Here is a 14152-nt window from a genome sequence, read left to right on the forward strand (position 1 = left end):
TTATATAAATATGTATTAAGGTTATAATATTTCATTTTCTTTTTTTTTCTATTATTCATATATAACGAATTAATTACATATTTTTGCATTAAAAAACGCAAATCTATTTTATTACTAAATAATTTTTTTTTAATATAAATGGAAATTCACAATATTATTTATGTTTTATCTGACAAATAATGCGTACTATAGCAAAATTGTCAGATACCAAGACAAAATGGCTATCAGACACATTAGAAACGTTTAGTAAGTTAAAATTTTAACTTATTGGATATTGACGTTTGTATTAACAGATGTCATTAACGTGAATAATTAGTAAATTTATCATAAAAATTTAATTTACACATATCTAATAATTGTTGTAATTGATATATCTAAATAAAGATGAATCAAAACATAACACGTAATATTATATCAATGTAAGTTAGTTAAATGTATTTTGATTAAATTTTAAATTGTAATTATATATTATTTAATGCGTTTATAAATTTATATGGAATAAATACATTAAATAATATATCAAATATAATTTAGAAAAAATTAAAAAATTAAATACATAATTTATAATTAATAAGTTATGATTTTTGTAATATTTGTAGTTCTTGTACTTATAAAATCTTATCCATTGATAATTATGATAAACGAAAATATTATTTTCATTTAAAAAAAATTTAAATATTTAAGAGAATCGAAATATCAAATAAAAAAATTAATGAATTTTAAAAATTCGATTATAAATTAATATAGCATTTCATTTAATAACATAATTTAGGAAATAACATAGGAATTAACAGAAGAAGTAAATGAAAATAATATCTATACAATATTTACAATATCTATAAAAAATGATAGACACAAAAAATAATGCAAATGGAACATATGATTGTAATCAAGAGTCAAGGATTAGAACTGATAGTTCCGATACAATGCCATCAACACCTTCTTCATCATCTGATTATATGACAGGAGAAGCAGATGATAGTTCAGAAAGCAAAGCTGTTATACCTTTTAGTTTAAAATCAGTAGAAACAGTGCTTTCATTATCTAAGGTATAAAGTAAATTTAAAAATTTTTATAATAATTTTTTATTCTTTATATGATTATATTATATTTTATAGGCTACTTCTGAAGAATATCTTAAAGATATGATAGAAAAATGTAAACAAATGGTATTAGAAAGTGCAGAATGTTCAGATGAGCGAAAATGGCTTGTTAGACGTTTAATTGAATTACGCTTAAGAGTACAAGAATTTAGAGAATTATCAGAAGCAAATTTGCTTGAAACACAAGTAATTTTAGGACATCACTTAATACCACAAAAATATTACATAACAACCTCTGGACCTGTATATTGTGATCATTGTAGTGGAACTATTTGGACTATGCTTCAATCATGGTATATGTGCAATGGTAAGATTTTCTTTAAAATTATAAATTATTTTTATATGCATTTTTATTATATTTAATTTTATTTTCATAGATTGCAAATTTTGTTGCCATTGGAAATGTTTAAATAACATATGTAGAGTATGTGTTCATGTAGTTGCTAGTGAAGCAGGTGGTTATACTTATACAAAAGATATTTGTCCTGAACAGGGTTTATCAAATCAAGGATATAGATGTGCTGAATGCAAAACACGAATTACATTTAGTAAGTATATTCATATTCAATATTAATAAATATTGATTAATACAGATAAGATTAAAATTAAAAAAATTAAAAATTAAAATAATTCTTTGAAGAAGTATAATTTATCATTCTATATAAGATATAAAAATAAAACATTTAACATTGTTACAATGTAGATAAATTATATTTTTATTACAAGCTTTCTCAAAAGGATTATCCTTATCTTGTTTTGGCAGTCCATTTAAAAATACAGGTAACACATATAAAGGAAATTTCGAAAATGTGGGTTACAAATCAAAAATTTATTTTATATATTAATATTTCTTTTAATATGTTATTTATAAATGTAGAATCAGCATGGATTGAGCCGCGACTTTGTGACTATACAGGATTGTATTATTGTCAAAGATGTCATTGGAATACTGCAATGGTAATTCCTGCAAGAGTAATTAGAAACTGGGATATGGAATCACGACCTGTATCTCGTGTTGCTGCACAACTTTTAACACTTTTAGAAGAACGTTCCGTTTTATTACTTGAAGATTTAAATCCAAAATTGTTTACTTTAGTTCCAGATCTATCTGTAGTAAAGGTAAAATAAACTATAACTTCGTATTTAAAAATTAATTATTTTATAATTCAAAGTAAATAATAAACAGAGGATGCGGGAGGAAATGCAAATGATGAAACGTTATTTAGTTTTGTGCCCAGAAGCTAATAATCAAGGATTACCATGGAAAATTGGAATACGTACTCATATGATAGAAAATTCGGGAAATTATTCAATTAAGGATCTCATTGATTTGAATAATGGAATACTTTTAGAAGAAATTCGTGCTGCATATGATACTATGCATACTCATATCACAGAACATTGTGAATTATGTAAAGCAAGGTAAATTTTGAACAAATGGATATTTTATTCAAATTATTTTAAATATTAAAATTAAAATTTTAAATATTAATTTATAGAGGTCATTTATGTGAATTGTGTGGTAATGATGAAGTTATATATCCATGGGATGCAAGTTCTATTAGTTGTCATCAATGTACAGCAGTTCATCATCGTGCATGTTGGTCGAAACAAAATCACTGTTGTCCACGTTGTACGAGACTTCAGAAACGACGTGCCTTGCAAGATCAACAAACTTCAGATACAAATGAATGTATTACTGAAAATGGATTAAACTCAAGTGAATCACCAAGTGATACAACGTAAATAAATACAACATAAATATATTATAATTTGTACATATATCTGTTTTTGTGGAATTCTTTTATAAATTGAAATTAAAAAATATTCTAATTTTAAAAAATCTGTATTCATATAGTTTATTGTAGATATATAAGATATATATATATATATATATATATATGATTTGATTTAAATAATATAAAATAAATATTTAAATAATATTTGATTTAAATAATATAAAATAAATATTTAAATAATTGTTTCTTTATAGCATATTTATTAATAATAATTGAGATAAATTAATAAAAAATTCAAATAACATTATATATTTTGTTTATTAAAATTACTTGTTTGTTGCAAAATATTTTTGATATGATATTCACTATTATTAAATTCCAGATGTTAAAAATTAATAAATAATGTTAATTGATAGATGAAGAATATAATTATAATTTTATTTTATTAGAAGTATATAATTTGATAATAATTTGATAATTCCGATTTTTTAAACATTAATAAAGTAAATAGAATGTAAAAAATAAATTGTTGTTATTAATTATTGAGATATTAATTAAAAAAATATTAATATTAAAAATTAGAAACTAATATTGAATAAAAAAAGCTAAAACTAAAATGAAATACATTATATAAATCATGAAATATTATTAATGTTTTAAATTTTATTATCAATATATAATACAACTATTCGATTGGGTAATTAGAATCTGATATTATTGATATTTATAACTTACTGATATAATTATAGTACTTATTGATATAAGATATTTAAATATTTTCTTTTTTTTTAGGCAAGCAGCCAATATGAAATTATAGATATTAAAATTTTATTCTTCAAAATTGAAACATTCTTTTAATGATACTCCTCTATTAATAATATGAGGTATCCTTTTAGGTATCATACTGAAAAATAAATTAAACAATATATATTATAACTTTTTCAATAAATATATAATATTAATATATTAATGATATATTTTATAAATATATGTGAATATAAATATAATAACTTACGTAATACAATCAATAATAGGACATACTGAAAGACAAAGAGTACAACCCGTACAATCGTCTGTTACTGTTGGAATATGAGTTTCAGAGTCAAATTTAATTGCTTGATAACCAGAATCGGCACAAGCTATATAACATTTTCCACAATTTATACACATATCCTAATAAAATTATTTATCTTTAATACATAATATATAATAATATATATTATATAAATAAAGATAAATAAAAATTAATTAAAACGTACATCATCTATCAATGCTATTACTTGTTCTTTGTTATTCAAATCCTTGTATGTGCCAATATAATTTAAAGCTTTGCCAATAACATCTTTTATACTTGGTATAGCTGTAATAGGTTCTGGACTAGATCTAGTAATCTTGAGTTTATCAAGCGGATTCGAAATAGCCTTAATTTCAGCTATTTTTGCTTCCCGTAATTTTTGATATTCTCCAAAATATGGTATATTCTGAAACATAAAACATTTATTAATAAGTATAAAATTTGTTATTAAATTATTAATTTTAATAAAAGTTTACATTTACTTTGCCAAGAGCATGTTGTAAAACAACAGGTTTTCCTTTCTGATGTTTAAACGTTGGTGGGCTTTGTCCATCCCAATTTTTTACTTGTTTTAAATTCTTCAAATATAATAACGCTTTTAAACCAGTTGTATAATCATCAATTAAAGTAAAATCCTGATTTTGTACAGCACTGCAAACCTATTAATCGTTTAAAAATCATCCGAAATGTAATATTGTATATAAAAAAATTTATAAAAAATTAAAATGATTGACTATCTTACCTGTAAAAGTGATGCACCACAATGTAAAAATTGAAGAGCAACATCTGCTGAATCAATACCACCAATTCCAAGTATGGGAAATCCAGGAAGAGCTTTAGAAATGGCAGAAATAGCTCTTAAAGCTTGAGGTCTGGTTGCATTACCTGACATACCCCCATACGTTGTAGCTTTTTTAATTCCAACAGCTGGCCATGGAGTTGCATCTGCATGCAATCCCATTAAACTTTGAACAGTATTTATGGCAGATACTCCATTAGCATGACCTATTATAATTATAATAATTATTTTATAATAATTATAAAAAATTATTTTTTTGAATATTTATTGACAAATATTTTAATTATCTATATATATATATGTGAAAAGAATACCTTCATAAGCTGCCTTAGCTATTGAAACAATATCAGTAATATTTGGTGTTAATTTCACAAAAAATGGTATCTTCACAGCTTCCCGAATCCATCTTGAAATATTTCTGACCAATACAGGATCCTAATATAAAAGTCTATATAATAAATTGATAATAAAATATTAATAAATTTTATTTATAATCATAAAAAATATGACCTGGCCGCAAGCCAAACCCATTCCAGATTCTCCCATTCCATGAGGACAAGATAAATTTAATTCTAAAGCATCAGCCCCAGCTCTTTCTGCTTTTTGAGAAAGTTCTGTCCAATCTGCTCTATTGTACGAACACATAATACTAGCAATAAGAATCTAAAAATAAATTTCAATTTTCATTATCGTCAAATACATTCATAAACAAATGATTTAAAAATTTTAATAAATTCATATAATTGTATATATATTATCTTTAAACCTTAGTCGGAAAATCTTTTTTTAATTCTATAATACTATTGCACCAATAAGCTTCCGATTTTTCAGATATCAATTCAATATTTAAAAAACTGCCCTGTTCCGGACCGTAATGATGTCGAGAAGTTGTACCTTTAATTATTCGTGGAGACACATTTGTAACAAGATCCTAAAAAATTATTTTATTAAAATATTAAATAAGAAATTTTAAATAAGGAATAAATTACCTTATCCAAAGAAAATGTTTTTGTAACTACAAAACCCCATCCAGCCTCAAAAGCTCGTCTAATCATGGTACTAGAAGTGGTCGGTGGTGCAGAAGCAAGACCAAAAGGATTTTCAAATTTTAAACCACATATTTCAATAGATAAATCAATATCATCGATTGGGGTATGAAATTTAGGTAATTGAGGTATTTTAGGTACTTCCAGATTATAAGAATTCTATTAAATATAAGATAAAAAAATTGTTTAAAATATTTTGTTTATAAATTATTAAATTTTATTAAGTTATTAAATTTTTAAAAATATACCTGAATAAATTTGTGAATATACCATGCAGCAGTTTTACCATCATTTACAGATTCAACAGTAGTATGAGCAATTCCAGCAAGATCTCCACCGCAAAAAACTCCGGGAATTGAAGTACTCATGGTTTGTGAATCTACTTCCGGTAAGTTCCATTTATTCATTTTAATGGGTACCATGGCTTGTATTACTTTTAAAAAATTCTTTTTAATATCTCTCTTGAAGAAACAAAATCTTAACATAATTAAAATTATTACCCTCTTGATTTTGCAATCCTGATCCGAAGGCAGATATTACAAAATCAACTTTTAATCTACAAATTTGTTCTTTATCTTCTATCCATTCATCATTTTCGTTTTCCTCTGTTCGGTAAAATTCTATTGCAATTATTTTTCCGTTTCGAACAATTACTTGTTTCGGTGATTGAAAAGGAATAAACTCACATTTTTCTTCTTTTGCTAAATCAAACTAAAAATAAAAAAAATAAAAAATATATTATATAATTAATATATTATATATAAAATGATAGAAAAAAGAATATTTTTAATAAGATAATTAAAATAATAATGATAATTACTTCTTCAGGTACAGCTCGAATATTAGTAAATCCTTTTCTAAAAACTACATAAATTTTCTTTGCTCCACATCTTAGAGCAGAAGTAGCACAATCGAAAGCTGTATCTCCAGCTCCGAGGACAACAACTTTACCATGAAGAGAAGGTAATTCATTTCTTTTACATGCGCACATTCCCGGTTTACTACCTTTTGCTACTTTTGGTAAAAAACTCTTTGACGTAAAAAAACCCATTTCTTCTGTAAGATTTGAGAAAATTGGAATAGCTTTTGCTTCTGGAAGACCGATTCCTAAAAAGATCGCTTTATATCCGGAATTTTGAAGACCCTAAAATGAAATAATCTTTAACATTTGCTAATTATTAATTTAATTTAGAATTCTTAATTAATTGTAGTTATAATATTATATAAAACAACCTCTATCGTTAAATTATCCTTGGATAATTCTTTACCCAATTCAATCTTTACTCCTAAATCTTTAACAAGATCAATCTCAAAGTTAACAATATCATATGGTAACCGATATTGTGGAATTTCTGACGAGCTCAATCCACCAATGTAATTTTGTTTTTCAAAAATTGTTATATTATTATAACCTAAACGTGCAAGAAATGTTGCACAAGACAAAGAAGCTGGTCCACAGCCGAGCAAGGCGATCTTAGTGTCTGCATGTGAAACATTTTGTCCAGGAATTCTAGTTTGAGATATGTTCATCTGTTTAAAGATCTAAAAAAAAATTATTTTCATATATTAATTTATATTTAATATATATTGAAAAAGAATCAAAGAATTAATTTTACATCTGTAGCAAATTGTTGAAGACCGCCGATATTGATAGGTCCTTCTTCGGATGCGTATAAATTACATCCTCCTACGCAAAGGTCACTTGTCGGACAAACCATACCACATGTAAGTCCAAGAGGATTATCAGATAAAATTGCTTTTGCTGCCCCATAATAATTTTTATTTGAAATAGAAGTAATAAAAGATTTAATGTCTAATTGTGTTGGACACGATTTTTGACAAGGAGCGTCTGCACATTTTAAACAACGCGCAGCTTCTTTTAATGCACCACGTTCGCTTAATGTTGTGCGTTTAATGTCATCGAAATTTTTTATCAAAGGTGGACATTTCTATAAGTATAAATAATAATATAATGATTTAATTTTTATAATAATTATTACAAAAATATTTTATATTGTTTATATTATTTATTTAAACATTTAAAAAATATGGTATTTTGTTTTAAAAATTCTGTATTATATCTTACACTACAATTTTCGTTAATGTTCCTTTTCCATTTTCTTTTATTCTCTTTGGTAATTGCTGATGGAACGACATTCGCAAATGGTTTTATTTTTGGATTTAAATGTAAAAGATTCTAAGAGAGAATGTATATTTATAATTAAATTAAAATATGTTTTAAATATATGGATATATTTTAAAGAAATAAGATAAATACTCACTTCGATATCAGGCACATCTTTGCTTAGTATTGTAATAGATGTCATTTCTTTATATAAATATTAAAATTTTAAATTGCACAATTATTAAATAATTATAATTATAAACAATAAAGATATCATCAATATTTCACTAAATTTTATGTTTAATAACTGAAACAATTTATTATGAGCAACTTATGAATTATCAAATTAAAATTAATTAACTCAAATAATAAATTTTAAATTATTATGCTTTATTTATTTATTATATTAATAAATATCACGTATCTTGTAAATATTCTGATAAATTTAAAGATATTTTTAATTGACAAGAAAATGATAACTAATAATATGTTACAGATTCTCCCTACTATTCGTATATCATATACGATAATTCTGTTTATCATGCCACGTCTTCATAATAGCACTTTACTTTATATACGATATATATTAAATCTACTCTATATAATCAAACCAAATAATTTTAACATATCTCGATTTTTTTTCAGATTTGTAATACTCAATCTAAATAAAGAATTACTTCTTTATTAATTTAATCGAAAAATGAAAACTATATATAATATTTAATCAAATTAAATTTCTAAAAATTTGTAATATTTTATTTTATTTTATTATGAAATATATTTAATCGATTAAATAATAAAAAAATATAATAATATTGTACATAAAGTAATGATATAAGTCCAACAATATAACTTCATATTATAAATGATTATAGTAGGAGAAACTGTCCCTTTCAAATATAGTTTAATTAAATATGAATACGAGGAAGTACTTAATATGATTATAGACCATCGTAAAATCGTCCTATAATCTTGAGAATCTTCTAATTAAATGTTACAATTTATCATATTACGATGTAAATATTAGAATTCCTTTAGCAAAAGAGAAATTGATAGAAACGTAGATAACATTTTCAGTTCAAACATAAATTTCGAAGCTGAACTTACACGATTGATGTATTTAGGAAAATGACTAATCATTTGGAAAAACAAATTAAATTAAAAAAAATTAATTCTAATAAACATTTGCAAAATAGTTTATCTATTATTTATTATGTTGGTTTATGGCCTGATCGTGTCAAATATAAATATTTGTATAATTTATATACAATTTGTAGTTTAATATTTTTAATAGGCATTATCATTGTTAGTGAAATCATATATATTATTATAAATTGGGGAAAGATAGAAATAGTGATGACTGGTTTAACTATTCTTATGACAAATTCTACGTACGCTGCAAAAGTAAGTATAATTTTATATGTATAATTATTATAATAATTATACAATCATATTAATTTTATTATAAAAAATTTTATTATACAAAATCGTAATAATTAAAACTACATTTTATGATAATATATATAAGCAAATAATTATTAATTATATATTATTAAATATAAAAAAATTAAAATTGTTCTTTTTATACATATATAATAAATATATATTTTATAAGTAAATATATTTTATTAAATATATGTTATTAGATATATGATATTCTTTTTGGTTTTACATATAGGTAATTTATATTATTTGTCGATATAAACGTATCAAAAATCTTGTAGATATAACAAACAGTGAAATATTTAATCGAGATAACGATAAATATAAACATATTATATCATATTATAATTGGCAAGGAATTTTTCATCATATAGCTTATCAAGGTTTTGCGAGCATATCTATATTTTCTTATAGTTGTATACCATTACAAAGTGTATTTAGTGGAAAATCCAAACAATTACCAATAGCAGGATGGTATCCTTATAATGTAACATCTACACCAATTTTCGAAATTGCTTGGTTACATCAAGTGCTAGTTATCCTCATAAATTGCATTAACAATATAGCAATAGATACTCTTATAACAGGTTTTATAATAATTGCCTGTTGTCAACTAACGATTTTAAGTTATAATATATCTTCAATACATTATACAGTAGAATCAGTAGAATCTTCAATTTTAATAAAAAAACGTATTACTGGAAATAATAATATTAATATAAAAAATATTAATATTGAAAAATTTCCTTCAAAAATTTATAATAAATTTTATGAAAATTTGAAACATTGTGTTAAACACAGTATTATAATATTTGAGTAAGTATTTCAAATAAAGGATAATATTTATTTTTTAATTTATATATAAATTATTATATATTTTCAGTTTTACAAAACAGATCCAAGATATATTTGGTATTATAATATTTTTTCAACTTTTTATAAATTGCATTATTGTTTGTTTAGCAGCATTCAATCTATCACAGGTAAATTTTGCTTATTAATTATAATTTTTATATTTTTATTTTATGAATTTTTTTCAATTATATAATCATATTTTGTATATATTATATTTACAGATAAAAAATTATATTACACCTGAATTTTTTGGTTCATTACTCTATATATGTTGTATGATATATCAAATCTTCATTTATTGCTGGCATGGAAATGAACTGTATCTTCATGTATGTATGTTGCAGTATATAATTGCAGCAAAGCTTTAATTGCAAATAATTTTATCAAAAAATATATTTTTCAGAGCATGAAAATATGTTTATCTGCCTATAAAAATAATTGGTGGAGTAATAATAAAAATTTTAATTATGCTTTACTCATTATAATGATAAGAACTCAAATACCTCTTATTATAATTGTTGGAAAAATTATGGAATTATCTTTACAAAATTTTCTCTTAGTATGTATATATATATATTTTTTTTTATTATATTATAATTTTTTTTAATTTATTAATAACTTTTTAGATTCTACGTACATCATATTCTATTTTTACTCTTTTAAAAACTTTTACTACTTAAATTTGCTATTAATTATATAAAATATTTATTCAAAATTTTTATTCAATAAACATAAAAAAATTTTATAATAATTCAATATATATATTCAATATTATTCAATAAAATATAAAAATTTAACAAGTATTTAATATGTAATATATGACAATATAAAAATAGAAAATTTTCGATATCTTTAAAATTTCTAAAAATATATATTAATAATATATATATAATATATATATATAATATATATATATAATATAATATAATATATATATATATATATATATATATATATATATATATTAATGATTATATCAAATCATCAATGATTAAAGTGCTTCTATCATCAAAGCTATTCCTTGACCTCCACCAATGCAAGCAGAACCAATTCCTAAGCTTCCAGTTTTTCTTCTTCTGCAAGTATATATATAAAATATATTTTTTCTTATTTTATTTTAAATGTATTTTTATATCTTTTATATTTACATACCTTAATTCATGTACTAAATGTGCAGTAATTCTACTACCAGATGCAGCCAATGGATGTCCGAGAGCAATAGCTCCACCATCAACATTTAATTTATTAATATCCAATTTCAAATCTTTAGCACATGCCAATGTTTGAGTTCCAAATGCTTCATTAATCTAATAAATGAATAAATGTTTAATTTTTATACTTAATATTTTTATACAATAAAATGATATTTAAAATTTTTACTTACCTCGATAAGTTCAATATCATTTAAAGTTTTATTTGTAATTTTTAGTAGTTTTTGTATAGCTGGAACTGGACCAATTCCCATAATACTAGGTTCTACACCTACAATACTATATCCCACCAAACGTGCCAATGGTGTAAGTTGTTCTGTTTTAATAACTTCTTCGCTTGCTAAAATAATAACTCCGGCACCATCAGAAATACCCTATGAAATAAAATTATATATTTAGAAAACACGAAACATGAACTATCATGAAATATCCATATATTTAATTAACTTTAAATAATAAAATATGTTTCAACATACAGATGAAGATCCTGCTGTAACTAAACCATCTTTCTTAAAAATAGTAGGTAATTTAGTTAAATGTTGAAGAGTCGTTTGAGGCCGTGGATGTTCATCTGTATTAACAATAATATCTTGCTTTTTCACAGTTATTGTAACAGGTACAATCTCCTCATTAAAACGACCAGCATCATTAGCTGAAATAATATTCAATTTTAATGTTTCTATTCATATGTAATGATGATTTAAATAATTTAAATATAATATAAATTAATAATAAATATAAATTTAATATATATATTAATATAAAAAATTATATTTACCAGCTTTCCATAATTGTTGACTCCTTAAAGCAAATTCATCTACTTCTTGTCTTTTTAAATTATATTGTGATCCAAGTTTTTCTGCAGTTTCACCCATACTTAAATTGCAATAACTATCTAATAATCCAAGCCATAAAACATCTTCAAAGTGATATTTTTGTCCTAAAGTTGTACCAAATCGAATATTTCTTACAGCAAATGGAACTTGACTCATGTTTTCTACTCCTCCTGTTAAAACTATCTTAGATTCTCCTAATAAAATACTCTAAAAATAATAATGAATTGTCTCACATGTTTGTATAATGTTTAGCATGAATTAATTTTATTTTAATTTTTTAATATCATATTGTGAATAAATCTACCTGTGCACCACTGACAATTGATTGAAATCCAGAGCCACATAATCTATTTAATGAAAATGCTGGTTTTTCTAATGGTATACCAGATTTTAATGCAACATGACGTGTTAAAAAACCTCCATCATTTGATGATATCTTGTAAATAATTATAAATATTATGAAAAATATGAAATATAAATAATAATAATATATTTTTATAAAAATATATAAAAATTGTTTAACTATACATACTGGTAATACATGTCCAAAAATAACATTATCTATTTTTTCAGGATTTAACTTTGCAGATTGCAAAGCAGATTTAGCAGCAATTACTGATAAATCAGTTGCACTTTTATTTGTAAATTTACCACCAAATGAGCCAAATGGAGTACGCTTTGCAGCTACAATAAATATTCCTATGGAAAAAAAAATTATAATTTTAACATATAATTTTTTTATAAATTTAATTAAAATACTTATAATTATGACTTGACATTAAAATATTCTTTTTTATTATAAAAAATTTATATTTATAATATTTACAAATTTAATTAAAATTTTTTAATATATAACTTATTCTTTCTATTACTAATTTTCTTTTTTATTTTATATTTTTATGATTGCACGATAAACTTTTTAACTAAACAAATTTTAAACTGAGTTTATTTCGCTATGAATAAAATAGAAATTACAATATGATCAAAGTTTAAACTTCGAAATTTACTTCATATTTTACGAAATATAGAACAGAAAAAAATAATCAATGAAAAAAAAGAGAACAAAAAATTAAAATTTTGATATATAACTTAATAAAATATTTTCTATTTTTCTAAATAAATAATAATAATAATTAATAAAATATTTAGAATAGAATATTTAAAACTATTATTTTACCTTTTGTTACGAGAGACATTGTGAAATAAAATATTTTATAATTAAAATAAATTTAAAATAAAAAATTCAATAATAAACAAAATATTTCAAATATATTAAAAATTAAATGATACAATAAACTTTTTAACTGAACAAATTTTAAACTGTGCTCGCCTATAAATAGAATAGAAATTACAATATGATCAAAGTTTAAACTTCAAAGTTTACTTCGTATGTATGTAAGTTTACTTTAAAAAATATAGAATAGAAAAAAATAATCAACGAAAAAAAAAGAGAACAAAAAATTGAAATATTATATGTATATCCTAATATTTCGTAATATAAAAGAAATCTTTTTTTCTTTGAGTGGGGATAACTTTAGATATTTACTCTAGATAATTCCATATCCACCAATACATTTTAATAACTCTCTCATTAGTGAAAGATCAAAGATTAGTAAGTCATTATTATTATATATTATATATCTTCAAGATAGAATATGAGGAAAAATATATATATATAAAAAATAAGTTTCATGACATTAATTCTACATTTTTGAATCGATAGAGGTTTATAAATAATTTTTGCACAAAAATGATTTTGTTAAATAGATTTTGTATATAGATTTTCAAAGTTCTTTTTATTGCATTATATAATACTTATTGCAAAATCTCAAAGAATCATATAGATTGCAAAAATGTTCTTTTTATTAAAATATTAAAAAACGAATCCAAAATAGTTTACTAGTTAATTTAATTTAGAAT

The 14152-nt window shown here is 22.6% G+C and overlaps 4 protein-coding genes across 12 annotated transcripts; 2 read left to right on the forward strand and 2 right to left on the reverse strand.

Moving 5' to 3' along the window:
* The first annotated feature begins 109 nt into the window (after positions 1 to 109).
* Positions 110 to 2946, forward strand: LOC107999508 (differentially expressed in FDCP 8 homolog). Of its 6 annotated transcripts, XM_062080228.1 has the most exons (9): positions 280 to 419; positions 773 to 1049; positions 1119 to 1410; positions 1481 to 1527; positions 1597 to 1651; positions 1830 to 1883; positions 1981 to 2222; positions 2290 to 2525; positions 2603 to 2946. In XM_062080228.1, the coding sequence occupies exons 2-9, from the start codon at positions 846 to 848 to the stop codon at positions 2847 to 2849; spliced, it is 1377 nt and encodes a 458-aa protein (XP_061936212.1). In that variant the 5' UTR covers positions 280 to 419; positions 773 to 845; the 3' UTR covers positions 2850 to 2946. The 6 variants fall into 6 exon arrangements, with proteins under 6 accessions (XP_028523330.1, XP_061936211.1, XP_061936212.1 ...); XM_028667529.2 differs by lacking the exon at positions 280 to 419 and adding an exon at positions 110 to 246 and having other exon boundaries at positions 1481 to 1651; XM_017059396.3 differs by having other exon boundaries at positions 1481 to 1651.
* Positions 2527 to 8420, reverse strand: LOC107999506 (dihydropyrimidine dehydrogenase [NADP(+)]). Of its 4 annotated transcripts, none has more exons than XR_009831364.1 (17): positions 8045 to 8420; positions 7849 to 7959; positions 7379 to 7711; positions 6996 to 7304; positions 6583 to 6906; positions 6263 to 6473; positions 6011 to 6195; positions 5706 to 5921; positions 5483 to 5647; positions 5227 to 5379; positions 5031 to 5151; positions 4660 to 4922; positions 4400 to 4576; positions 4102 to 4323; positions 3858 to 4015; positions 3578 to 3746; positions 2527 to 2802 (listed from the first exon to the last, which is right to left on the reverse strand). XR_009831364.1 is itself a non-coding variant. In XM_062080212.1 (16 exons), exons 1-16 carry the CDS (start codon positions 8087 to 8089, stop codon positions 3671 to 3673), a joined length of 3069 nt encoding a protein of 1022 aa, XP_061936196.1. In that variant the 5' UTR covers positions 8090 to 8420; the 3' UTR covers positions 3491 to 3670. The 4 variants fall into 4 exon arrangements, 2 of the variants coding, with proteins under 2 accessions (XP_061936196.1, XP_061936198.1); XR_009831365.1 differs by having other exon boundaries at positions 6011 to 6141; positions 8045 to 8389; XM_062080212.1 differs by lacking the exon at positions 2527 to 2802 and having other exon boundaries at positions 3491 to 3746.
* Positions 8421 to 8696: 276 nt separating this feature from the next.
* LOC107999478 (odorant receptor 49b-like) lies at positions 8697 to 11027 on the forward strand. Its single transcript, XM_028667515.2, has 6 exons — positions 8697 to 9291; positions 9566 to 10146; positions 10214 to 10313; positions 10407 to 10514; positions 10589 to 10744; positions 10812 to 11027. The coding sequence occupies exons 1-6, from the start codon at positions 9016 to 9018 to the stop codon at positions 10863 to 10865; spliced, it is 1275 nt and encodes a 424-aa protein (XP_028523316.1). The 5' UTR covers positions 8697 to 9015; the 3' UTR covers positions 10866 to 11027.
* LOC107999558 (3-ketoacyl-CoA thiolase, mitochondrial) lies at positions 10867 to 13585 on the reverse strand. The gene is made up of 8 exons (XM_017059484.3): positions 13410 to 13585; positions 12765 to 12931; positions 12537 to 12668; positions 12175 to 12439; positions 11873 to 12048; positions 11570 to 11770; positions 11338 to 11492; positions 10867 to 11261 (listed from the first exon to the last, which is right to left on the reverse strand). Exons 1-8 carry the CDS (start codon positions 13426 to 13428, stop codon positions 11177 to 11179), a joined length of 1200 nt encoding a protein of 399 aa, XP_016914973.1. The 5' UTR covers positions 13429 to 13585; the 3' UTR covers positions 10867 to 11176.
* Positions 13586 to 14152: the final 567 nt, after the last annotated feature.

This window comes from Apis cerana, linkage group LG10 (genome assembly GCF_029169275.1).
Source record: "Apis cerana isolate GH-2021 linkage group LG10, AcerK_1.0, whole genome shotgun sequence".
In the NCBI taxonomy this organism is placed as follows: domain Eukaryota; kingdom Metazoa; phylum Arthropoda; class Insecta; order Hymenoptera; family Apidae; genus Apis; species Apis cerana.

Coding starts and splice junctions, on each gene's coding strand:
- LOC107999508 (XM_028667529.2), top strand. CDS start 846: ATGATAGACACAAAAAATAATGCAAATGGAACATATGATTGTAATCAA. Junction 1,652..1,829: donor CAAAACACGAATTACATTTA/GTAAGTATATTC, acceptor TTTTATTACAAG/CTTTCTCAAAAGGATTATCC. Junction 2,223..2,289: donor CAGATCTATCTGTAGTAAAG/GTAAAATAAACT, acceptor AATAATAAACAG/AGGATGCGGGAGGAAATGCA.
- LOC107999478 (XM_028667515.2), top strand. CDS start 9,016: ATGACTAATCATTTGGAAAAACAAATTAAATTAAAAAAAATTAATTCT. Junction 10,314..10,406: donor CAGCATTCAATCTATCACAG/GTAAATTTTGCT, acceptor TTATATTTACAG/ATAAAAAATTATATTACACC. Junction 10,515..10,588: donor GAAATGAACTGTATCTTCAT/GTATGTATGTTG, acceptor TATATTTTTCAG/AGCATGAAAATATGTTTATC.
- LOC107999506 (XM_062080212.1), bottom strand. CDS start 8,089: ATGACATCTATTACAATACTAAGCAAAGATGTGCCTGATATCGAA. Junction 5,922..6,010: donor ATATTCACAAATTTATTCAG/GTATATTTTTAA, acceptor TATATTTAATAG/AATTCTTATAATCTGGAAGT. Junction 4,016..4,101: donor TAATAGCATTGATAGATGAT/GTACGTTTTAAT, acceptor TAATTTTATTAG/GATATGTGTATAAATTGTGG.
- LOC107999558 (XM_017059484.3), bottom strand. Junction 12,049..12,174: donor TCAACAATTATGGAAAGCTG/GTAAATATAATT, acceptor ATATTATTTCAG/CTAATGATGCTGGTCGTTTT. Junction 11,493..11,569: donor ATGATATTGAACTTATCGAG/GTAAGTAAAAAT, acceptor TTCATTTATTAG/ATTAATGAAGCATTTGGAAC.